This window comes from Phocoena phocoena, chromosome 13 (genome assembly GCF_963924675.1).
Source record: "Phocoena phocoena chromosome 13, mPhoPho1.1, whole genome shotgun sequence".
Taxonomy (NCBI): Eukaryota; Metazoa; Chordata; class Mammalia; order Artiodactyla; family Phocoenidae; genus Phocoena; species Phocoena phocoena.
This window is the reverse complement of record NC_089231.1, coordinates 67,831,481-67,857,707: the sequence shown is the minus strand read 5'-3', so window position 1 is coordinate 67,857,707 and position 26,227 is coordinate 67,831,481. Positions and strand designations below refer to the sequence as shown.

Genomic DNA, 26,227 nt, shown 5'->3' with positions numbered 1-26,227 from the left:
ACGAGCCCTGTCCCCTCCCTCTGCCTGCAGTGACCTCCCAGAGCTAAGTCTACCATAAGGCAGATGTCACCCTCTCCAGGCAGAGTCTCCTGACCCAGGCATCAGGAGCAGGTCTCCTCCCATAATTCCCAGGCCACACAGTGGTCCTCACCACTCCTGGACCACTGGGAACAGGGGAAGGCACTCTTTCATAATCCTTCCCATGCTTAGGCCTGAGTAACAGGGATATTTTATAAGCATCAAAATAGATCACATTTCACAATCTACCCTTGGGGTCTTTGGAGTCTCCTTCTCCTTTATCTGATTCCAATGACATTGAAGATCTGACTTTTGATCTCTTAAAGAAATAATTTAAAAAGAAGGGACAGGAATGGCCTCCCTTGAAATATCCCTTCTCAGACTGAAGCAGTTCAGAAACCCAGGGTGGATGCAAGGTATTGTCAAACAGATCAGTGCTGTCCTCCACAGGGCCAAGGCCTCATATACTCCTGCTCTGGCAAAGCAGCTCCAAGAGAGTCTAACTGAAGGGCCCTGCTTTCACAATTACACTTGCTGATTCACAACACCAGCCTTAAGGTTGAAAAAAAAGCAGGAGGCAGGGACAGGGCAAGGACTGGGCTTCTGCCCAAAGGACAGTTGGCCAGTTCCCTTGCTCCCCCCTTGTCTCCTTTGTCAACCCTCTTCCAGCTGATCTGCTTTGCTCAAGAGCTTCTGTGGTGGAGAAAGTGGAGGCTGCCCCTTGCTGTGTCTCATGTCTTCTGCTCAAGGGTTGGAAAGAGAGCTAGTGTGTGTGTGTGTGTGTGTGTGTGTGTGAGTGAGCGTGCATGTTGAAGGGTATGGAGAAGGGGCCTGCAGACGGAGAGCCAGACAGACAGACACACACACACAATATGAAGGGGCTCCTGATACCTGATCCTGCCCTCTTTTCTGTGAACCAGCCTCTGTGAGCCAAAGAAAGGGCTCTCCCTAATAAGCCAATTTAGGGTTCTCAATCTAGGGATGAGAATATTCTAAAACAGCTCAAACTCTATGAGGGGGTATGTTTTCCTGGAGACAAGCTTTCTTCTGATTCTCAAAGGAGTCAGTGACCTAAAAGATTAGGAACCCTGGCAACAGGCGGAGCTCTCTCACACCACCCTTGCTTGTCTGGAAATGCAGCCAGACAGCATCTCTGCCTGGACCCTCACAGCCGTCTACAGCCCACGGACCTAATGCTGCCCTTGCCTCTACTTACAACCTGCTCCTCCACCTCACGTTTTCTCCAGATTCGTTAAGACTCCTCCCTCCAGCTGACCTCACTAAGTCCCGCTTTACTCCCAGATGTGTCCTTTTCTGCTCCAGCAGCCCAAGCAGGCTCTCACATTCAAACCCACGCTGAAGCCCTGGCCCCCTCCATGGGCTCCCGTCACCACCCTCCCCACCTGCATGCTGCCAGATTAACCTTGTCGCCAGATGGCTCCCCACCCTGCTCCAAGCTCCTAGATGCTCCAAGCTCCTAGAGGCTCCCACAGCCTCGTCACAGTAAGAGCTCGCACTTACCAAGTGCCTGTAACGTGCCAGGCTCTGTGCTGAGCACCACCTCATATTCAATCCCCACAACCATACTACAAGTTGGTCTTCCCTTTCTTCAAGTGAGAAAACTCAGGCTTAGAGTGGCTAACTAACTTGGTCAAGGTGACACAGCTGGGACTAGAGCTGTGGATTGGGCAATTCAACTCTAGAACCTGCCTTCTTAGCCACCAAGCGATACTGCTCCCCAAGTGCCAAAGCCTGGCATGGAGCCCTCCTTGATCTGGCCCCAGCTTCCTCCCCTGGCTCCTGTGCTGCCCTCCCAGAATGCTCCACTCCAACCAAACCGGCCTAATAATTGTTTCTCTAGCTAATCATGCCTGCTTGTGTGCACTCATCCCAACCTCTGTCTAGAGTATAATTATTAAGGGTCTTTCCCGGGGAAAATAAAAGAAAGTAACTGATGATCAGGCAATAATTAGATTTGAATGAGAAACCAGAGGTCGTTCCAATGAAAAGCTGGATGTGAAATTTCATACACATTATGCTCTAATATGTTTTAAAAAAAATACAAAGAGAAAAGACTAGAAGGGAATAATCACCAAATCATTGTCTCTGGTTGCAGGAATTTAGTAATTGCTTTCCTGTTTCTTTACACTTTATATTCTTTCAAAATTTTCTAAATTAACATATATTACCTTTATTATTGCAGTGGGGAGGTAGGAAGGAAGGGAAGAAGACATTTCTAGGGATAACTGAGCTCTGTAACTGGGCATTTGGAAGTCTCTATCCTATAATCTCAGGGTGAGGAGTGCTGACAGGGGTGTCCAGGGTGAGTAGCTCTCCATGCCAGTCCAATGCCATGAGTGGCTATTCAAAAACAAGTCCACTGTGGCACTGTTCCCTCTGTAACTTCCCAACAAAGCTTCCGGCTCTGAGTGAACCTTCCAACCTATGGCCTCCTGATGGGATCCAACTACTGATGTCTGTTCCCTTCACAAGCCCAAAGGGTCCTCCCTGAACTCTGCCCCCAGCTGTTCTCAGCAGCAATGCAAATCTCGACATTTCTGAGGCAGCCCCATCACCCCTGAGGCAGGGAGTGGCCAAGGGTGAGAGCTTGAGAGTCAGGCCCAAGTGACGTAAATCCCAGCCTGGCTACTCGTTAGTCACGGCCTCTCAGGCAAGTCCCTTACATATAACCTCAGTTTCCTTAACTGTAAATGGGGATGATGACACCATTGACATCACAGGGCGACTGGGAGGATCAACTGAGATGACATATGAGGAGCATCCGCAGAGTCGCCAGTGAGCACTCAAATAACCGTTAGCTGTCGCCACTGTTCTTACTCTCATCGCCTCATCGCCGAAGCAAACTCCCCGACTCCTTCGATTGTTTGACACATGGCCTAATGCTGACTCCAAGATCCTGGAGCAGCTGCGTGATGCCCATTTTTGTCTCCACTCCCCCCCCGCCACTCAGTCACTTCTTTCAGAGTTGACACACACGTCCACTAAGACATTTCCAAGCACCACCCACTGCTCTGCTCATCCGGGCGCCCGCCTTTGGAATTTGGGGGCCACCTCTGTGCCCCCCCGCTCTGCCGCCCCCAGGCCCCAGGCCCTACTCACCTATCATCTTCTGCAGCAGCGGGGAGTTGCCTTTTCCAAAGAGCACGCAGAGGTCCAGGATCTTTGGGATGTCAAACAGGAAGTTGTTGTAGAGGATTTCTCCAAAAGCAGAGGGGGAAATGAAGTGATCCTAAGGAACAGTGCAGAAAGCATGAGAGACTTTCCAAAAACATGTGCATTGCAGGGTAATAGCAAGCTCACAAGAAACCACCTTCAGGTCCATCAGCAGGGGCCTGGCTAACAGAAGAAGCTCTGTCCACACCGCAGACATGTCTGAGCCTCATGGACTGACCTGGAGCAGTGGTCACACTTCATCTTAATGTAAACAGAAGCAAAAGCTCACTATAAAACCATCAGCTGGGGAATCATTCTAAAATATTTATGTGTAAATCACCATGATGTCTGAGATTGTTTAAAATACTCCAAGAAAAACAGAAAACTCAGGGGGAGGGAGCAAACAAGATGTCTATACCTGTTGAACCCAGGTAATGGGTACGTGGGAGTCATTATACTTTTGTGTATATTTGAAAATTTCCATGTAACAAGTTAAAAAAACAAAAAAGCAAGATACTATTTTTAAAATAAACATGTGCGCGCACACACACACACATTGAAAGGAAAAAAGTTTCCTGAAGGAACATGCACCTTGACAGTGGTCATTTTGAGGGGAGGGAGTTTTGTGGATGACTTTCATAATCTACAAAATATTTCTGTTATGTTTGAGTTGTTTAGAGACAGCATTATTATTTTTAAAATCAGGGGGAAAAAAGTAAAGGTTTTTAAAAAGCACATACGAGTTCCTCTAAAAACTCAGAACCAATGTATTCGCCCTCTGACGCACAAGGAGGGCATAGTCACGCGCCACCTGGCACAGGGCCTTCGGCTCCCCATCGATGAAAACATTGGGTGTAACGCAGGCGACCCGGTGACTTAGAGGATAAGGGAGGTGGCACAGATTTCTTCCCCAATGGTGGGAATAAAAGCAGAGGGGAGACAGAGGAAACATGATACTTCCAGAGCCTTCCTTCCCAGGGCTGAGAGCCTGGCACAGAGGTGTCAGGTGGCGGTGGTGACCTGTCACGGGATCCGGGGCTTACTTTGGATTCCTTGTGAGTGGACATGCGAAGGAAGGTGAGAAAAACACTTCGGTGGAGGCGCTTCTCCATGTCAACGACCTCAGGGGCCGGGGCCACCCACTCGTCGAACTTTCGGGGGACATAGTGCAGGTAGGAGTCCAGGCACTTCTGCAGAGTCTCGTCGAAGACAACCTAAGCCAGGCGACAGAGGACAGCAAGGGCTCGTCACTGAGGCCCAAGGGCGTGTGGGTGGACTGTGCAGGGCTCACGGCCCATCAGCCCTGGCCTGTGGCAAACACTCCAACCCCAAGGGACCGAAGAGGTATAAATGAGCCGAGGGCTAAACACGAGTTTCTAAAAATGACGTGTTGGAAGGCGTTGTGTAAACATCACTAAGACTGTGATACAAGTCAGAGCAATCCAAACCACAATTTGCTGTTAAGGATCCAGTGTAAGAAGTAGAGAAAAAAAGCATCTCCTGGGAGAGAAAAACAACAGCACCCAACCAATGGCATGTCATGTGCTTTGTCTTAGCGTGAATTTTGATAGAATGTTACCTGGCACCAGAATTTATCGTGAGGCAGGGCCAGGAGCCAGTCGAGGTCATTGGCTACGAAGGTGGCGCGTTCCAGGTACTCCTCCACTAGGGCGGGAATGTTGTCTTTAGGGGGCGGTTTGTATAACACAAAATACCGGTCTGCCTTCTGCTCGGGGTGCTACGGATCCAAAAACCACGTGTTAACGTGGCAGAGGTTAGTCAGTGAGGGCCCATTTGCCAACCCACAGCAATGACAACACTGGGCTGTACCAACCAGTGACCCTCAGGCATAAAGAACTGAGTGTCTCTGACAAAGGGGGCTTGGTTGCAGCCAGGGAACACCAGGCGGGCATTAAATACCATGTTTTTTGGAGAATATTTAATGACATGGGGAAAGGTTAAGGGAAGAAAAAGCAGGACACAAACCTCTCTATTTTATATAACCAGTTTGGGGAGTAAAAAAAAAAGTACACATATTTAACACATTCACACACTGGTACAGATTTTTTTTTAAAGTGTGTGTGTGGGGGGGCAACCCCCCAAAGCTCACAGTGGCTATCTCTAGTGGAAGGAATTATGACTTGACTATACTTTCCCATGAAAAAAAAGAACATGTATTATTTTTTAAATTATTTTTTAAATCATACAAGTGAGGCTTGAGCATCCTTTCTTTCAAAAACTCACAATAGTACAGAAAGGTGAGTTGCCTGGCCCATACCCCCAGCCCCTGTGTCAACCCAGAGGTAACCCCTCACCATTCCCTGAGCATCCTCACAGACCTTTTCTAAGTATTTACATTAAAATGTGCCCATATGAGGCATTTCTTTGGACCCATTTTCATCTTTCTGACACAAACAGTATCATACTGTACATATCACTGTGCTATACCCTTTGTATAATCAGAAAAAAACCTCAGTATTTTTTTTTAAAGATGCTAATCAGGTAATTGCAGGTCTCAGCTTAGCATCACAAGTTCTCTCTTCCAACCCTTACCTTGCCATGAACAAATCTTACTTTGTTCACCATAAAGAAGAGAAGATGAGCTCAGTTTTCTCCTCTGACTACATAAGGGCTGCTTTCTCTTGGGGAGGGGGGGAGGTGATAACAGGAAGAAGGCTGGGCTGCGTCTCAGCTATTATCAACCACAATCCACCCACTTCCAGGTCTGTCAATCCAGGGGGCACAGGAAAACCACAGCTGATTTGTCAGTCTCCTCGAGAACCACCTACACCTCCCAACTGCCTAACGCAAGTTTGCAAACTGTGGAGTCTTTGAGTCCCGCAGGATTCCTTGGGGGTCACCTGCCAGGTGGGTCTTCAGGACCCCTCCCATTTAAATCATAATTTATACAAAAGGAATCCTGCTGCCTGAAACAAATTCAAAACTACTCTCTAGGCCCTAATTTCATCTCCTTGGTTTTCGAGTTCCCCTCCTGCCTTTGTCTGTTGACATCTCACCTCTTGGGTCACTTCTCAGGCCAGGCTACTCACCCCACTCGCCCAACAGACATACACATACACACACCCCTGAGAGTCTACCTCCCTACAATCCTACACATTTACTGACACCCTGCTGCACACATGAAGAAAGGCATCCTCTGCAGAGGGGAAGATGCACATCTAAGCTATCAAATGAGCACAACACAGACAGCTCAAACCCGGCAGAGAGACTGTGAGAGGGCAACAGGTGATTAACTGCGCCTGGAGGACGAGGGGCCACTTCCCAGGGCCGGCAGCATCTGAGCTGGCCCTTGGAGGATGAAAAGGATTTTTAGGTGGAGAACACAGTATTTTTATGGAGGCATAAAAATGGGCCATTTTTTTTTTAAAAAAGGGTACAGATTGCACCAGGCGGTGGGAGATGGATTTGGAGGGAGAGATGCTGGAAGGATAATAAAAGCCGTCACTCACGGAGGACCTGCCCTGTGCCGGCTGCTGAGTAGGCCTGTCCCCCAGCCCATTTCTTTTTTACCTAGAACAACTATTTCAAAGGGAGACAGTATTCTCCCCATTTTACAGAGGAGGAAACCAAGACTCAGTCAGATTCAGCAACTTTGCCAAGGTCACAGGGCTAAGGAAGCAATTGAGGCAGGATTTGAACCAAACCTGACACTGCAGACCTACTAAATGACCTAAGGTACCACGTGTCACCCTGGTCTCACTGTTCATCCATCTCACCCTAGCTCTGACCTCACCTCCTCCAGGAAGTCTCCCAAGTCCCACCCTGACTAGGTTAGGGGTTTCACCTGGGCTCCCTAGCACCTGCACTCTATGCTTCCCCGACTGTAGCACTTGTTAAACTGTATCAGAAGTGCTTGCAGATCCGTGGTTGCTGTGGAAGGGGACAGAGGAAGGGATAGATTATAGGGGGGGCACCAGGACACTTTCGGGAGTAGTAGAAATGTTCATTATCTTTTTTTTTCTGGCCGCACCACACAGCATGTGGAACTTCCCCGACCAGGGGTACCAGGGATCGAACCCGTACCCCCTGCAGTGGAAGTGCAGAGTCTTAACTACTGGACCACCATGAAGTCCAGAAATGTTCATTATCTTGATTATGGTGATCGTTTCATGGGTGTATGCAGATGTCAAAACCAATCAGATCGTATACTTTAAATAAATACATGCAGTTTATTGTCCTCCAATGATACCTCAATAAAGTGATATAAAAGGGAGGGCCTGCCTTCTCCTTCTCCCCCACTACCCTGCAGGTCTCTGGAGGGAGTCTGAGTCTTGCTCACCACAGCAGTCCCAACCCCTAGAACAGTGCCTGGGATCGAGCAGACTCTCCATGTACATTCGCTGATTGAACAAAGGAATGCATGGAGGTAACGAAGGACCAGATCCTGTCAGGGTCTCTGAAGGACCTTCAATGCCACGCTCAAGAGTAGGGGCCATTGGGGGACTTCCCTGGTGGTCCAGTGGTTAAGACTCCATGCTCCCAATGCAGGGGGCACGGATTCGATCCCTGGTCAGGGAACTAAGATCCCACATGCCGCATGGTGCAGCTGAAAAAGAAAAAAAAAAAAAATGAGTAGTGGGCATGGAAGATTCCAGGGCAAGGAGCAGCAGGCTCCAACTGTATCTTCCACTCTTCAGGCCTGGCTTAGGTCCCACTTGCTGCATGAAGCTTTCTGAACATTCTCTGCCCATCAAACTTCTGCTCTGTTTATCCTGATAAGAAACTATTTTGGACTGTTCTCCAAATGCTCCACTTATACGAGTCTTGTCTTTCTCAAGAGCCCATTCACCCACTTTGGCCCAAGACTTGATTTCTTTTGGATCTTCAATAGTAAGTATGTGCACCTGCACGGTAACTACTCAATAAACATTAGCTTCAGCTATCACTCTGCAGAGGCAGCATGATGGCTGTCCCTTTGCTGGAGATCTTCTTCTCCCAAGTTGGGACTAAAGAGACAAATACAGGGCGGGTACATCTCTGAGGACAATCTTTCAGGAGCTTCTGGTGGCCTGCAGCACAGCCAAAAGACTGCTCCTCAATCAAACAGCTGTCTTCCTTAGCTCGTCCCTCTCCCCACCCTACACCCCATTCATAATGCCGCTGTCGCCGTCACAGCTGTCATCACCGTCTTCATTGAGTGCTCACTATGTCCTAGGTTCACTGCTAATTCACAGGCATCTCATTTAATCCTCACAACCACCCCAGCAAAGCTGGTTCTACTGTTACCCTGTTTTGGATCCTGAGGCTTAGAGACGTTAAGTAACTTGCCCAAAGTCACAGGGCCAAGTCTGTGTGACATTAAACACAAAGCCGGGCTCCTTAACTCTGCTTCCACCCCAGGTGGTTTGTGTAGGAGTCAGGCTCTCAGGAGTCCAGGCCAATAGACACAGGTCCTCCTGCCAGGTCCATCCTCCTCCCATTGCTCTGCCTGGCTAGTGCTTATTCACCCTTCAATACCCAGTTCAGGATCCCCCTCTTTCTGGAAGGAGTCCCTGGCAGTGTGTGCTCTCCCACCACCCTAAGACCTCCCCGTACCCATAAACCCCACTGGTCTGGATCAGCAGCCTGGACTTCCTTCCCTCATATCCTGATCATGCTGCAGGGAACTACCAGTCTGCTTTCTCCCCTCAAGGGCAGGAACCACGTCTTTTCTCTTTGTAGCTCCAGTGCCTGTCACAAAGCGTGGCTAGGGTCCTTGACTCATTTAATGAATGTCTCCTGAGAGCTACTACGTGCCTGGCACTGGAAAACCAGAACAAAGGGAAGGGCCTGGTCCCTGCTCCCACGGAGCCCACAGTCTAGCAGCCCAGGTGTCCAGTACGTGGGGAAGGACTGAGGTGGGAAATCAGACCCAAGGAACCCGTCTCCACCAGCGCCGACCAACAGAACCTCTGCAGTGACGGAACTGCTCTAGACCTGGTCCGTGCTGGCCAATACAGTAGGCTCTCACCACATGGGACTATTTTAACCTAAATGAACTAAAACTAAATTAAAAATCCAGTTCCTCAGTTGAACTAGCCACAATTTCAAGAGCTCAACCACCACACGTCGTGAACAGCTAACATATTGGACAGAACAGTTCTCAATTTTCTGATCAATAACCCCCTTACATAAAAAGATTATGAATACAAGGATATATTGCACAACACAGGGACACAGCCAACATTTTATAACTATAAATGGAATATAACCTTTAAAATTGTGAATCACTATGTTATACACCTGAAACATATAATGTTGGACATTGACTCTACTTCAATTTAAAAAAAAGTTATAAAAAAGAAACGAGGCTTTATAGCAGAAAGGTTAAGTGTATGGGCTCTAGGGGCAGCCTAGCTGTGTTCCCATCCTGGCTCCCCTAATTTTCCAGTTTTATGACCCTGAACTTTTAGTTTCCTCATCTGTAAAATGGGGACAACCAAAATGCCTACTCAGAGGGCTGTGGTTCGGCTTACATGAGATAAATCCAGGTGAAAGGTTTGGCCAAGAGCGAGTGCTCTACAAATTTTTAAAATTTTATTTATTTATTTATTTATGGCTACATTGGGTCTTCGTTGCTGTGCACGGGCTTTCTCTAATTGCGGCAAGCAGGGGCTCCTCTTTGTTATGGTGCACAGGCTTCTCATTGCAGTGGTTTCTCTTGTTGTGGAGCACAGGCTCTAGGCGTTTGGGCTCAGCAGTTGTGGCTCGCGGGCTCTAGAGCACGGGCTCAGTAGTTGTGGCACACGGGCTTAGTTACTCCGTGGCATGTGGAATCTTCCCCGACCAGGGCTCAAACCCGTGTCCCCTGCATTGGCAGGCGGATTCTTAACCACTGAGCCACCAGGGAAGTCCCCTCTATAAATATTAAGTACTATTATTAGAGAGTAGTTAGGAAATAATAGGAAGCCATCCAGAAAGCAGGAAATAAAACACCAAGCTCGTTTCCCACAATTTTACTCAAGCTCCCAGAAAATACTTCCTCCCACCTTGTTCAAGTAAGCTCATATTCTTGGGAAAACAGCAAGGGGGTATGGGGACTCCAGTCCCCACGTCTGTCTCCTTCTCCAGCACCCTGGCACCTCTCTGCGGCTCTAATCTCTCCCCGCAGCTGGTAATCGGCATGCTCACAGCCTCCTTAATTTTCAGTCTCACAAGTCCTGCCAGGTCTGTGTGTGGTGCTTCTCAGCCCGTTCAGAACTGACCTCTGAAATCAGTGTGCCCCGCCAAAGTGGATAGCAGCTGGGACAGCTCTGAAAAAGGCCCATCCGAAACCTGAGCACCTTCCACAGGGTCCAATCCCCAGACCCAGCTTTGGGCCAGCCCCACTGCTAGGCCAGCTCAGGCTGAGTCAGAACTGCCATCAGACTGATTCAAAATGAAATGCTTTGCAGGCAAGGTGTGGGGTGGTGACATGGAAAATACCACTCAAATTCAAGCTGCTCGGAAAGGAAACTTCTACTCTACGCTGGGCCTGGAAGGACCTAATAGCGTCCCGACTACTGAATTACAGACTGTGGCCCTTGGGTCATTCTAGAACAGATAAAGAAGGAATTTACTTTTTGCTTCTGAAATTGCAAGAATGATAATATCAGGCTGAACGGCCTCAAGGCACCGGCTCACCAGCGCTGGTGAAGTCCTCAGCTTCCCTGTCTTCAGGTCCTTGTGGGTAATCTGGAGTTGGTCCAGGGGCAGAGCTGGCATTGTGCTGCATTGACCCTCCTGAAAGGAATATGGATGGGAAGAAGACAGCAGACACAGAGGCTCCTGGGGGCAGGGGCCTGCATTGGGGCTGATCCCAGAGCCAGGAGAGAAGCTTCAACCTCTGGCCTCAAAGGCTTCAAAGGCCTGCTTCCTGTACCTACTAATCTAGACCAAAGTGACTTTTTTGCCTAAAGCAGCAGTTATCAGCTGAGGAGGAAAACACTCCCCAGGTGACTCCTGAAATATTCCCACCCAATTTGAGAAGTACTGGTTAAAAGTACCTAGATTATCTTTATTATGGCTCCAGGTCCGTGCCCTCCTTGGCCTGTGAACTCTGTGAAGACAGTACCTGGACTCTCCTTCTCTTGCTACCTTTCCTGTGACAAGCACAGGCCTGATACAGAGGTGGCTTCATCAAATATTTCACAAACAATTGAATATGAGGATACTTTTCTTACCACTCTAAGCAGATTTTAAGTCTTTTGAGGGTTGGAGCCATGGGCCTTTCTTCAGTTGCAGAGGGAGTTAAGAGTTTACAACCTTTCTAGGCTTCAGGGAAGAAGGACACGGATAAACAGAAGGACCAGGGAGGGCAACAGAATTCACAGAAAACTGCCAGAGCAAGCTCCTTTCTAGAGAGGCAAAAACTGGCCTCAGAGTCAGTGAGCAGCAGACACCACGTCTCCTGTCTTCCCATCCAATGCTCTTTTCTCAATACAACTTGGCCTGACCTGCGGAAGGACATGCGTATTGGCTGAATCATGGCACAGAAGTGACTCAGGCCTCAGACATGCCACAAAAGGCCAGCACAGTCTCAATGATGACATGAAGACATATCAAGGCTGGGATGAGGAAATCATCACCTCCTGAACCATCACAGAGGAGCTGAGGGGCATGGTCAGCCATGAGTTACTGGAGTCCCAGCTCTCAGATATTAGGCCTGGCCCTGGTGTTATGAAGACAGACTGATAAAGCAGGGTCTCTGCCCTGGGGGAGCTTCTGATCCAATAATAATGATGACAATAGCAGCAGCGGAAACATGCTTCTCATGTGCTGGTGCTCTTCTCAGTGCTTTTCTCAGCATGAACTCGCTTTATGCACCTTAAGTTGCTTTACATGTATTAATGCTCGTAACAACTCTAAGGTTGGTACTATTATTACCTTTGTTTTATCAATGAGGTAACAGAGGCTTGGAGAAGATAAGAAACTTGCCCTAGGTCTCAGAGTTAGTGGCTGGTGAAGCATGCTGGCTCTTAACCATTCGCTGTACTGAGTCTAGTGCACTTGAGCTGGTGGGGGCTGTGGCTGTCAGAGAAGCATTTCTAGAGGAGTGCCTGAAGGCTCAGGAGAGCCTGAGTTGAGTCTTGAGAGTGGAGACTGGCCAGGGAAGAAGGATGTCCCAGGCAGAGGAAACGGCAGGAGCAAAGGTAAGGAGGTAGGAAGCAGCTTGGTATATGAGGAACCTTGTTTCAGCGGCTGCTTTAAAGACTGTGAAGATATCCATCTTCACATGGGATGCAAAGACAGAGGTCCAGTCTGTCTAGTCCTCGAGGCTTGTTCCAGCTCTAGGATCGCAGTGGATAGTGGATCAGACACATGGTCCCTGTGTCTGAGCTTTCATCTTTCACCTTTGCAACATGTAGATAACACCATCTGTTGTATATACATTACTTCTAATCAAGTTACTATCTTACTAGCCTTTTGCAATAACCCAGATAAGAACGACAAGGATTATTATGCTCAGATGTCCTAAGAGGGGCTCTGATTTGCTCAGGTAAATACATGAGTGGCCAAGTTGAAACTGAAGCCCAGCTCCTGTGCCTGGACACTTGGGTCTCTTGTGCTGATGCTAAAAATACTTCTTTCCTAACCCCTCAGCGATGCTGGGAGGGCAGCTGGAAACATCAGTGGTCGGCTCACCAGTGCAGAAGTCACAAGCCCAGTCCTTTCCATACTTACCTTCCAAAGACAGTAGTGGGAGTGTCCAGTGTGGGGACCTAGGGTGGGGAAAGAGTCATAATGAGGAGGTGGCTCTCCACCCTTATAATTCTAGGCCCCATAGTTCAGGCCCAGACAGGTAGAGACAGCACCTGCTTTTGGAAGAAATCTACTACTACAAGCCAGTGCCTGTAAGGGTAGTTCAGACCCAGGCTGGTGTGATGGTGTGATGGTTGAAAGAAAAGTTTATAGTTCTACAGCCTGGGTTCAAATCCTGGCTCCATCCTACCCATGTTGAGACCTTGAGACAGTTCCTTAACATCTCTAAGCCTTGATTTCCTCATCTGTAAAATCGGGATAATAACAGTACATAATCTCATAAGCTCTCAGGGTTGCCATGAGAAGTAACCAGTACTAATTCATCAGGATAGTACTTGGCATATAATAAGCACTCAGTAAAGTTCACTTGTTGTTATTATTCAAGTCCCAATCATAAGCAGAGCACTTTGGGCTTCCTCAGTTACTCGACAAACACTAACTGAATACATTCTGGGTCCTGGGCATGTAAATGACTATCATTCCGTGTAGTTAGAGCTGTAACTGGAAATTTCCAGAACAAGCACAGCAGAGAAAGGAAGGATGTCACAGAGAAGATGACTTACAACCTGGCTGTTGAAGGATAGGAGGAAAAGATGAAAAGGAAAGACATTCCAAGCAAAGAGCAAGCATGAGTAAAGGCTCAGAGCCTGTGGCTCTGAAGGAAGAGGGAGACATTTGGGATGGCTGAAAACACAAGGTCAGAGAGGGGGTGACAGAAGTGGAGAGAAGAGGTTGGATAGGAAAGATGCAGCCATGTTAAAAAGAGCCTCAAATGCTATGCTGAAGATTTTGGCCTTTCATTTGAAGGCAGTGAGGCGTCATTTAAGTAGAGGAGAGACACCATCAGAAAGAGAAGATAATAACTTGGTGCAGGAGAGGCCTTCTTTGAACCATTGGAGAGCAAAAACTGTGTTCAATAACTGTGTTAATAGGCCATTCAAAGAGTTTTTGAGTACCTACTATGTGCCAGGCACGGAAGCCTGCCTCGAGAATCCTAAGGCGGGCAAGTAACAGACCTGATTCTGCCCTTCATAGAGTTTACAGTCTTGATGGTTAAGACAGATATGAACCAGACAGCCATACAAACAAGTAAAACTCAACACCGTGAGTATGCTATGCAGGTAAGGCCCTTGGGACTATGACAGCATTTAACAGAGAGAACTAACTTGAGGGAGAGAGGATGTCAAGGAAGTTTTGAGTTTTCATCTCAAGTATGAATAGAAATTAACTAGGCAACGACTGGACTCTAAGTTCCAAAAGGATAAGGACCATGACCATGATGATATCTGTGCCCCACCAATGCATCCTCAGTGCCAAGCAGGGCAGTAGATGCCACAAATTAGGAAAAGGCCCCATATTGACCAATTTCAATAAGTCCTGGGAGCATCCCCAGGGATACTGCTGCCTCAGTTTCTGTCTTCACCCTTCTGGTCTCAATTCAATATTACTCTTCTCAGAGACCTTACCAGACTACCCTATCTAAAGTATCCACTCCCCTAGTTACTGTCATATCTTTAATTACCTAGCGCATTTATTTGTCGTTGACTGTCTCCGCTCATTAGACTGTAAGCTCCATGAGAGCGGGAGCCTTGTCTGTCTTGCTCTGTTTGTATCCCCAGTACCTAGATCTGTGCCCGGCACATAGAAGGCGCTGGACATATATTTGTTGAACGAATTAATGAACGCTGAGGAAACTGAAGCTCGGGGTGAAGTGGGAGGATCGTGACTCGTCCAAGGCCAAGGTCACTCTCGGGTCGATCCTCGAATCCGAGACTCTAAGCTCTGGCGGCCTAATTGGGCGGGGGTCGGTGGAGGGGTAGGAGGAACGGGGCGACTCGCGGCCCCTGGGGCAGTGTAACGCTTGACCCTGCCGTTTAGGCAGGGAGGCCCGAGGCCGCGTAAGGCACGGCTGCGGCCCTTCCCAGGCCCGATGCCCCACATCCGGCAGGGTCCAGCCACACACTCACCTCGGCGGCTCCACTGCCGGCGCTGTACCGCCGCCGCCACAGCCGCCGCCGTCCACGATGACAGCTCCCACAGCGCCGGCACTTCCGGGGTCAAACTGCGATTCCGCAGGCGCAGACAGGAAGCCTCGGCCCGGCCCCGCCCCCGAAGCCAACTGCCGCCGGGAAGCCGGGCCCGGGGCCACGCCCCCAGCCGCAAGACTCTGCCCCCATTAGGAACAGCCTGGCTGTAACCACGCCCACTGTCCCCCCTTAGCTCCCTTCTTGCTTTTGCAGAGAGAATGGAAGGTGGGCGGAGAGCAGGTGTGGTTCCACCTCTTGGAAAAAACAAGCATGGTACCTGGGTTCTTAGGATCCCAGGCTTCCACCTTCTTCCTTAACCTACTCATTCATAATCTCAAGTCCAGGAGGAATTCTGCAGCTGAATGCTGCAAGCTGTGTCAGAACACTGGATGCTTCCCTTTATTGGCATCATTTTTTCAGGCAAACTGAACATCCAATGATATGGAAGGGACAGAAAAAAAGTGCCAGTAACTCCATGTTTTTTTCTTCTGGCATCACATCCATTGGCCACACAGGAAATATAATTTGTATCTTCGTGGTTGGTTGGAAGACAATAATGTGTGGCAGCCTTTGGTACAGAGAAAGCTTAAAATAGGACTTCTGGCAAAAGTGTATGGATTGGTCTCATCATTCCCGATGGGTATTAATATCACTGAAGTTTTAGAGCTAAATAACATGACTATAAAAAGAGAAAAACATCCAATAAGACACCTGACTTCTCTAAACATGTCTCAGTTTCCTCACCTGTCAAAAGGGGTCATTGATACCCACTTCATCATCATTAGGAGACTTAATGAAATAATACAGACAATAGCAAGCACATAGTAGGTGCTCAAAAAATTGAATGGAGAGAAAGGAAGGAAGAAGAGGAGGAAGGGAGGAAGGAAGGAAGGAGACTCCCTTTCGGTTGGAGTGTTAACCCTTATATATATATATATATATATATATATATATATATATATATATTTTTTTTTTTTTTTTTTTTTTTTTTTTTTAGCGGTACGCGTGCCTCTCACCGCTGCGGCCTCCCCCACCGCGGAACAGAGGCCCCGGACGCGCAGGTCCAGCAGCCACGGCTCACAGGCCCAGCTGCTCCGCGGCACGTGGGACCCTCCCGGACTGGGGCACGAACCCACGTCCCCTGCATCGGCAGGCAGACTCCCAACCACTTGCGCCACCAGGGAAGCCCTAACCCTGATATTTATTTCATCTTTGTTTTCTCTTCTTTGCCTGAAAAGATTAATGAGGAATGTGAGCTTCCAAAGGAGGCATCCTTGTCTGAGCTATCATATGTCCAACCGAAATGAAATTAAAAAGCCACTATAGGGACTTCCCTGGTGGTCCAGTGGTTAAAAATCTGCCTTCCAATGCAGGGGTTGTGGGTTCGATCCCTGGTTGGTGTACCAGGGATCCCACATGCTGCGCGGCAACTAAGCCTGCACACTCTAGTGTCCGCGCACAAGGAAAGATCCCACATGCCGCAACGAAGATCCCGTGTGCTGCAACTAAGTCCCGACACAGCCAAATAAATAAATAAAATTTTTTTTAAAAACCACTTTAACAGGAGAAACCTTAAACCATGTATTAGTTACACACAAGTATGGAGGAATGTGGGGGCCTCTATTCTCTAAATTAAAAGAAACACAACAACAACTAACTTACTTTAAGAGCAATTATTTGGGTTGGCAAAGGAGGCGAGTGTCTGTGGTGCTCATAATCAGTCAAGTCTAGGGATAACTAAAGAGAAAAACTGTCAGGAGTTGGAGCTAGAAAATCAGCACAGGAATATCTGGGACTGAGTCCCACCTGGCCCAGATGCTCTGAGTCACCTAAAATGAATCAGTATTGCCTTTGTGTTTCAATCCTTCAGCAAGTGTGTATTTGCAGAGCACCCATTGTTGGGGTTAGCTGTTGTGTGGCCCACACAGTGTTCATTTCCTGTTTTCCCACTCACAGCAGCTTGACTACTCCTCAGAGAACCATCCTTCCCGCTTCAGTCCACATGGAGTAGGACTGACTCTTCTCCCAGAGTTGAGGGGTGTACAACTGTATTAGTTATCTATTGCTGTGCAACAAATCACCCCAAAACTCAGTGGCTTAGAACAGTAATAATTATTTATTATTTCACATGGTTTCTGTGGGTTAAGGATGCCAAATTGGCTTGGCTGGGTGGATCTGGCTCAGGGTCTCTCATGAAGATGCAATCAGATGTCAGTTGGGACTGCACTCCTCTGAAGGCTTGATCAGAGCTAAAGAACCCACCTCCAGGTGGATCCGCTCATGTGGCTGGCAAGTTGGTAACAACCGTTGGCCAGAGGCCACAGTTCCTCTCCACAGGGCTGCTTGAGTATCCCCACAACATGGTTCCTGGCTTCCTTCAGAGGGAGCAATCCAAGAGATCAAAGCAGAAGCAGCTGTGCCTCTATGATTTAGCCTTAGCAGTCACATGCCATGACTTCATCCATATTTCTGTTGGTCACAAAGGCCAGCGTTTGTTCAGCATGGAGGAGACAAAGGACATGAATATCAGAAGGCAAGATCATTGGGGGCCATCTTGGAAAGTGGCTACCACATGGATCTGAGTCTGGCAATCACCATATTCCAAACCCTCAGCCATAGTGACTGGCTCAAGAATTGATACATGATCCAAATTATACCAAATTCTGAGATCTTTATTGGAGTCAAGAAGAAAGAAAAGTTCTCTTTCTTTTTTTCGGTCGTGCCACGCAACGTGCAGGATCTTTGATCCCCCAACCAGGGATCGAACCCACGCCCCCTGCAGTGGAAGCGCAGCATCTTAACCACTGGACCACCAGGGAAGTCCCCCAACACAAGCTTCTTTACATGGTGGTTGGGTCCCCACAGAGTAATAGTGGGAGCTGCCAGATCTTTTGAGGCCTAGGCTCTGATACTCATACAACATCACTTCCTCCACATTCTATTGGTCAAAGCAAATTATAAGGCCAGCTCTGATTCATGGGGAGAGGAAGTAGCCCTCCTGCCCCATCCACAAGCAGCCACTCATCTACTTTCTGTCTCTATAGATTTTTTTTTTTTTTTTTTTTGCGGTACGCGGGCCTCTCATTGCTGTGGCCTCTCCCGTTGCGGAGCACAGGCTCCAGACGCGCAGGCTCAGCGGCCATGGCTCACAGGCCCAGCCGCTCTGTGGCATGTGGGATCTTCCCAGACCAGGGCATGAACCCGTGTCCCCTGAATCGGCAGGCAGACTCTCAACCACTGCACCACCAGGAAAGCCCTCTATAGATTTTTGATGGCCGTTTTACAGGCAACCTACAACAGCTAGGGAGACTATGCAATAAGAGAGATTTGTGTGGGAGATAATGGTGTTTTGAGCTCTGGCAGTAGCAAAGTATCCTCAGGAGAAAATGAAACAATAGCAGTGAAATCTCTTTGCAAAGTGTTACATAAAAACACAAATTTCATAATCTACACTGTCCCCAGCCAGGAACTGCTGTCCCCAGCAGCTTTCTGTTAAGCCAGGCTTTCTCTCCATAGGCCGTGTCTGTCCAATCCCCCTGCCCTCTGTCGAGTTCATCAAAGCTTCTGCTGACTCAAGAAGAATCTAGAGAATGATCACTGCAGTGAAAGCCTCAAATCATCCCCCAGGGCCCCTAATAACAAAACATCTGCTTGCCATTCTTCCCTTTCCCTCTGGGTTTTAGTGAGAAAGCAGCATTAAATGAAGATAATGATAAACAACTTAAAAACTAAGCCTCCTGGCTTCCAAGAAGGGAGGCTTAATTTGAAGGCAGCTAATTATCCACTCTATAATTTACAGATAGTGGTTATCTTGCCTTCTGTCACTGGTCTGCAAACAGTAGTTGGAAAGATTAAAAAAAGTCCGGACTTCCCTGGTGGCGCAGTGGTTAAGAATCTACCTGCCAGTGCTAAGGGACATGGGTTCAAGCCTTGGTCTGGGAAGATCCCACATGCCGTGGAGCAACTAAGCCCGTGTGCCACAACTACTGAGCCTGTGCTCTAGAGCCCGCGAGCCACAACTACTGAAGCCCACGCACCTAGACCCCGTGCTCCGCAACGAGAGAAGCCACTGCAATGAGAAGCCTGTGCACCGCAACGAAGAATAGCCCCCACTTGCCTCAATTAGAGAAAGACTGCACACAGCAACGGAGACCCAGTGCAGCCACAAAATAAAACAAAATTTTAAAAAAAGTCCAAGCTAATGCATTTTAGAAAGAAGAGGGCAGAGAACCCCCAAGTCAAAGAAAAGAATATTATCAAACATGTAGTCCAGATCTCTCATTTGGTGGATAAGGGAACTGAGGCCCAGAAAGGGGATGAGACTTGCCCAGAGAGGTCCACAGCTGGCGGGTGGCCAAAGGGACACAGGAATTGAAGTCTCCATGCTGGCTCCAGCCAAAAGCTCCAACCAGGGAGATGAAAGTGTAGCTCTGTCTGCCCCATGCTGCTCAGAGACTGCACTCAGACCACCCATCGAAGTGGCAATTGGCACATCCGGGCTCTCAGCAATCATCAGTGTGGGACGATGGAGCCACAGAACCGGGGGTAGAAATAATTCCTCAAGGGCTGCGACCAGGTTTAAATTGCAGCGAGGGCTGGGCAGGGGGATTTTTGCTTCATTTTAAGATTGAATACTTTTTATTTGGTAGCGTCTCAGACTTTTCATGTAGGCTCTGAGACGAAGGGCTTTCAAAAGGCACCTCCAGCTACTCTGGTGATGGGAAAGGTAGGTACTTGATGTTTTTAACCATTAAGCCTGGGGTTTCAATATGGTGGAATAGTGCCAGCTCTTTAGCTGTCCTTTGGAGAGCATGAAAAGAAGTTACTGGAAGATATGCCTTGACTATCATGAAAACAGAGGAACCTTGCCTTCTCATGTACCTGGGTGTTTTCTCCCTGGGCCACATAGTCCCCAGTGGACTCCAGAATGCAGCCACTCTGACCTTCTAATTTCTTAAATGCCCCGGTCCCTTCACACTTCAGGGCACTAGCCATGCTGCTTCCTCAGCCTGAAATGCCCCCCATGCTCTCCTTATCAAGGTAAAGCCTTCATCTCTTCTTTTCCCAGGTTATAATCATTTTCCTGATATATACACTCCTAGCTAGCTCCCTGAATTCCCCCATGTATCACTGCTCACAGTTCATCATCTTGTATTTTTTGTGAGATTATTTAATCAGTGACCGCCTCCCTCATTAGACTATGTGTCCTGACAAGTTATGAACCTCATCTGTTTTGTTCCCTAAACTTATTCCCAATTCTCAGCTTAGTACCTGGCACCTAATTGCATGCAATAAATATTTGCTGAATGAATGATTGAATCAAAGTGCCAAGATAGTCTAGAATGACTCTTCTTTCTTAAAAATATTTATTTATTTATTTATCTGGTTGTACCAGGTCTCAGTTGTGGCAGGCAGGCTCCTTAGTTGTGGTATGCATACTCTTAGTTGCGGCATGCAAACTCTTATTTGAGGCATGCGAACTCTTATTCGCAGCATGCTTGCGGGATCTAGTTCCCAGACCAGGGATCAAACCCAGGCCCCCTGCATTGGGAGTGTGGAGACTTATCCACTGTGCTACCAGGGTAGTCCCAAGAACAATGCTTCTAATTCCAAGTAAAGAAACTGTAGCCCAGAGATGGGCAATGACTTGCCCAGGATCACATGCAGGCATCTAATAGGTCCTTGCTGATTATTCACTCCCTTAAAATACCTTGGCACGTGGGACACAGCCACTTCAAGGCAATGCAAGGCTGAGGGACTCAGCTGTGTTCCATACTCGGGACAACTGTAGTCCCCTCCTTAGCAGAAGGCTCCCCATGAGGCAGGAATTCTAAACCTGAGTCAGTGAAGGGGCTCCAGGATCTATGCATCCCCTGAAATGTATGCAGGTATACTGCGGAGCTTTTTTCAGTAGAAGGGCTGCCAGGTTTTATCCGAATTTCAAATGAGCAAGATCCCCAAATGCTAAGAATCACTCACACTAGCTCTTTGCTGAATCTCTTCTTTCCTTCTCACTAGAAAAGCCACTCCACGGCCCAAGAATCTCTGGCAGCAGAAACATGGCTTAGTGTGAGGCTGCGAGGCTAGCAGAGGTCAGGGCTAAGTGACTAACACGTGCAATCAGAGAGAAATGCATTTTCAGCTTCAGCTGGTTGAGGGTATCAGGGAAAGCTTCCTGGAATAGGTGCGAATTAAGCTGGGCTGTAGTGAACTGTGAAGGTTTGAGGGGCTAGAAGTGATGTAGGGAGAAGGATAGGATCCCAAATTCCCTTCTGGGAGCCCCAATGTCCTCATCAACTCCCCATGCCCCAAAGGAGAGGTCGTTTAAACTGTCTAGCATCAGAGTCTTTTGGGTCCAGACACCAGCCTGGCTGTAGAATCTCTTTTTCCTTCTCCCTTTTGAAGTCAACACAGGCTGTTTTTGTGATGCCAACCATCACCGGCAACCCTTTGTCCCCTCTGTTGAATTATTCATCCGGTGAGATGAATTATTAATTTCTAATTTTGTACAGCAAATGCCAGGCAAACAGGTAGAAATGGATTTGGGACCCTGGGCATGGAGCCACAGACCTCCCCAGGTCCCCTTAAGCACAGGCCACCAGGGCCAAGAAATTATGCAGGAATTTGCAAGGGTCTCGCCCTGGAATGCATTTGACTGAGGGCGAAGTTGGTACAAGATCATGGTGCCCCTTGAAGTGGCTGGGCTCCACTCTCCTCTGGCTCTCAGGCACGTTGCTTTCCTGGGTCTTCGCTGTGGCGATCCTGACTGGCTCCAGTGCTAGGCTGTATTGCGTGTCCACAGTAGGCCCAGCTGCATTCTGTGGAGTGAGTTGGATTTGATTCTGAGCCTAGAATCTAAGTGGCTCAGGGTTAATCAAGCAGGATTTTTCAACCATAGCCCTGTTGACATTTTGGCCCAGATAACTCTTTTTTGGGGACTGTTCTGTGCATTGTAGAATGTGGAGCGGCATTCCTGGCCTCTACCCACTAGACGCCAGTAGCATACCTCCCCCTGCCCCCAGCTGTGGCAACCAAAAAGTCTTGACATTGTCAAGTGTCCCCTCGGGGGCAAAGTTGCTCCCACTTGAGAGCCACTGGGTTAGTGCTTTCACTTCTTTGAGTCTTTTTCTTTCTTCTTCTTCTCCTGTCTATTCAGTGGGGATCTAGGTAGTAATTACCAAGGTGAAATATGATGGTCAAACAAGATCACAGATGTGAGGTCTCCACCTGTTCAGAGTGTCCCCATCCTGGGACGTTTCTGTTACAGGAACTGACGGTTCTCTTTTATTACTGAGTCCAGGTCTCAGTTAGGATTGTGTTCAGCTGCAGGTAACAGAACAACCACCTTAACCTGACTTGAACAGTGAAGGGGAGTGATTGGTTCATATAACTGGAGTCCCAGAAGTAAGTTGATCTTCAGGTTTGGTTGATCCCACAATTCACCCATGTCCTCATCCTCAGGGACCAGTTCTTTCTGTCTTTTTGCTCTGCCATATACAGTGAGGGTTTCTACTGAGATTGGTTCACCTTCGGGCCCTAGGAAGATCTTCAACAGCCGTCAGCACCATGGGCCTTCTTATTCACTTCAGGGTCTGAAAGAACACATCTGTTCCTGCATTCCAAGCCAGAGTCCTGAGAGCCAACCTGACTGGGCCACTTAAGTCACAAGCCCACTTTGAAATTAGCATCTACATTCAGTAGAATGGGTGTGCTGTGTGGTTTATGCCCATCAAGTCCCACCCCTGGAACTTGGGATGGAATCACCTTTCCCAGGGTATGGCTGTGTAGATACTCAAATGAAGAAATGAAGATCTTAGCACCAACAGGATCCAGTGAGTGTTCTAGAACCAATCATTCTGGTGGAGGGGAGGAATAGACTAGTTGATTGGCTGGACCTGGGTCTTGGCCAACCCTTGGAGATGAGGGCATGGGGAGGCGGGGAAGTCAGCCTCACCCAAGTGGAGGGACTGAAAGGGGGGGAAGCTTGGTTTCCTAATCCCCAAATAGGGATGCAGCTACCAGGAAAGGGCATAAATGGATGCTGGGCAGGCAAGAATAAAAGGTGTCCATTGAATGAGGTCAAGAGAGGGCTGTGGAGGTGGGGGCATGTTAGGATATCTATAGAGGGGATCAGACATCTCTGTGTACCACTTCAGCGGCACGGAGCTCACCATTTATTCCAACTAATGCCAGGTGCGACTTGACAACGCCCCTCCTCTCTCTATGCCACCTGTCAGGCTCAGTACTCACCCTGTGTAACCTAGAAATGTGGGATGTTAATGCTCACACGGCAACCCTTGACCAAAGGGATTCGGAGCTGATGGCTAAATGCTTTCCCTTTTATTCCTCAGAGTGGACACATCCCAGATATGTTTCCTACGGCATCTCAGACAATCCCAAGGTATTGAGCCACCAGTCACCCACATCAGATCCACCCATGGCCCGCCTTGTCCTGGCTCTTGCTCCTTGCCTGTCCTTCACTCCTGCTCCCTGGGGCCACTTCCTAAATAAACTATTCACACAGAAGACTTTATCTCAGATTCTAATTTTGGGGGGGACTTCCCTGGTGGAGCAGTGATTAAGAATCCGCCTGCCAATGCAGGGGACACAGGTTTGAGCCCTGGTCCAGGAAGAGCCCACATGCCGCAGAGCAACTAAGCCCGTGCGCCACAACTACTGAGCCCGCGTGCCGCAACTACTGAAGCCAGCACACCTAGAGCCCGTGCTCTGCAACAAGAGAAGCCCACAATGAGAAGAGAAGAGAACCACAATGAGAAGCCCACACATCGCAATGAAGAGTAGCCCCCGCTCGTGGCAACTAGAGAAAGCCCGCGCACAGCAATGAAGACCCAACACAGCCAAAAATAAATAAAATAAAAATAAATAAGTAAAATAATTTTGGGGCAACCCAGGATAAGTCAAAGATCTTAGCTAGTCTGAGATTTAGATGTAAGTCTTTATACTTTTTAGACAGCATGTGAAAATAAAAGAAAGTTTTGTGCCTTTAAATTGGCCTCCTGCCTGTTGATTGGGGGCCATGTTCAGTGGAAACTGCTCTCAGCGCTGAAAGTCAAGCCTCTTGAGACCATGTGAGTTCCAGACCTTTCTTGGCAGGAGGCAGTGGTCTGCCAGCTGCTGTGCCCAGGGTGTGCCAGGCGGGCGGCAGGAGTGTCCCAAGATGAACCCCTGCCCAGAGAAGCTGTCAGGGGCTGACTGCAGCCTTGAGAACTTTATCAAGATGTCACCAGCCAAACTGGGAAGGCTGCCCTGCCTCCAGCTGCACCCTGTGATTCTGACTGACATGCCCTCCACTCCACTTGGGCATCAAGAGCTCACTTGGGGTGGCCCGCCGGTGACAAGGCACAAAGCAGTCTTTGCAGAGATAGTGAGAGGGGCCTGGAGAAAGGGCTGTCTCCTTTTCTGTAGCCGCCTGCCTCTCCTCCACTGGCTATAGACACATGTCACAGTAAGTCTCTGCTTCCTGCTCCCTAGGCTCGGTTTCCTCCACCGATGCTCACTGACAATCCCTGACACTGTTGGGATGAATGCCTCATTTTCTCAACCTTCTGGCCACAGCCCATACACCTACTGTGCGCCCCTCCTGGGAGGGCCCTTGGCCACCTCTCCTGAGCTCAAACCTTGCTCCTTGCTGCCAAAAAGGCCCTCAGGCCCAGTATGCCTTGCCTTTTGACAATCCTCTAGCTCTCCAACAGAAACCCAGAGCAGGGCTGGCAGGGCATGGAGGCAGCCCAGTTTATACATATTTGGCAATATCTCAGTTTATGATCAGGTATACCAGGGAAATTTGGGACAGGACTGAATAGTAACAGATTAGCCCCAATCTGTGTCATTCCTCAGCAATTTTTTTTTGGGGGGGGCCACATCGCATGGCTTGTGGGATCCTGGTTCTATTATGTAGAAAATAAGCTACGAGGATATATCGTACAACATGGGGAATATATTTTATAATAACTATAAATGGAGTATAACTTTAAAAAATTGTGAATCACTCTACTGTACACCTGTAACTTACATAATATACTTCAATATAAAAAAAAAAAGCAGGGACTTCCCTGGTGGTCCAGTGGTTAAGGCATTGCACCTCCACTGCATGGGGCATGGGTTCAGTCTCTGGTCAGGGAACTAAGATCCCACATGCTGCACAGTGTGGCCAAAAAAAAAAAAAAATTTTAATTTTATAAAAGCAAAGTTTAAATAAATAAATAAATCAGTTTAAACATTACTCTTCCAATTGCACTCCTCTTATTTTTTTAAAAATTATTTTTGGCTGCGTTGGGTCTTTGTTGCTATGCACAGGCTTTCTCTAGTTGCAGCGAGCGGGGGCTACTCTTCATTGCGGCGTGCCGACATCTCAGTGTGGTGGCTTCTCATTATGGTGGCTTCTCTTGTTGTGGAGCACGGGCTCTAGGCATGCAGGTTCAGTAGTTGTGACTCGCGGGCTCTAGAGCACAGGCCATTGTGGCACGTGGGCTTAGTTGCTCTGTGGCATGTGGGATTTTCCTGGACCAGGGATCGAACCCTTGTCCCCTGCATTGGCAGGTGGGTTCTTAACCACTGTGCCACCAGGGAAGTCCCACACTCCTCTTTATCTTCATGTTTTATGGATTTTATGAATCAAATAAATGTATTTTCTAAGTAGTTTTAAGCTCTTCCTTCCTCCACTCCTCCCTTCTTTCTTTCTTTCCTTCCTTCCTTCCTTTTCTTAAGTATCGTTGAATCTGGCCTATTCTTTTCTCCCCCCTCGGAATCACCGCACTTCTGTGACTGCTGGTTACTGAAAGGGCATCTCCACAGGCTCTTACTACCCACACCTTGGTGAATCCAAGAGCTGGGAGGCCTAGAATTCTTGATTTTGCTCTCCTCTCTGTTTCTATCCTTGGTGACCCACGGGCAGGCCTCTAATTTGTAAGTCTGGGCTTACCTGTTTGGAAAATGGGTTAAATTATTAATGCCTCCCTCAACAGGGTGTTGAAATTTAATTACTGTTTGCAGCATTGCTTAAGATGTTGAGATGAAAGGCAGTTTTAAAAGTCCGTGTTATTGGCATTAGTAATAAAGCTGAGGAATTTGTGAGTTTGCAAGGTTGTCATAACTGGGAAAAGTGGGGGGGGGGAAAAGGTTGATTTTATGTGGAAAAACCTTGCCCAAAAAACAGCCACAGATCCTGGTTGGTATAAATAGCAAGAACATCCTGTACCTCAAAGGACTTTGCAAATTTCACATTCTTCCCTGTCCCTAAAAAGATT

At 48.2% G+C, this 26,227-nt stretch overlaps 1 protein-coding gene across 9 annotated transcripts in view; it reads right to left on the bottom strand.

The window, feature by feature from the left end:
• ASCC2 (activating signal cointegrator 1 complex subunit 2) overlaps positions 1–14,947 on the bottom strand; it is a 39,087-nt gene extending 24,140 nt beyond the window's left edge. For 4 of the 9 annotated variants that reach the window (XM_065889336.1, XM_065889337.1, XM_065889338.1 and 1 more), the window contains exons 1-3: positions 10,816–10,896; positions 4,236–4,406; positions 3,139–3,268 (exon numbers count right to left, since the gene is read on the bottom strand). In XM_065889336.1, coding sequence (XP_065745408.1) covers positions 3,139–3,268; positions 4,236–4,406; positions 10,816–10,896 — 382 coding nt within the window. Of the gene's footprint in view, positions 1–3,138; positions 3,269–4,235; positions 4,407–4,771; positions 4,931–10,815; positions 10,915–14,900 lie in introns of those variants that run through there. The other 5 variants (XM_065889332.1, XM_065889333.1, XM_065889335.1 and 2 more) reach the window with 3 other exon arrangements.
• Positions 14,948–26,227: the final 11,280 nt, after the last annotated feature.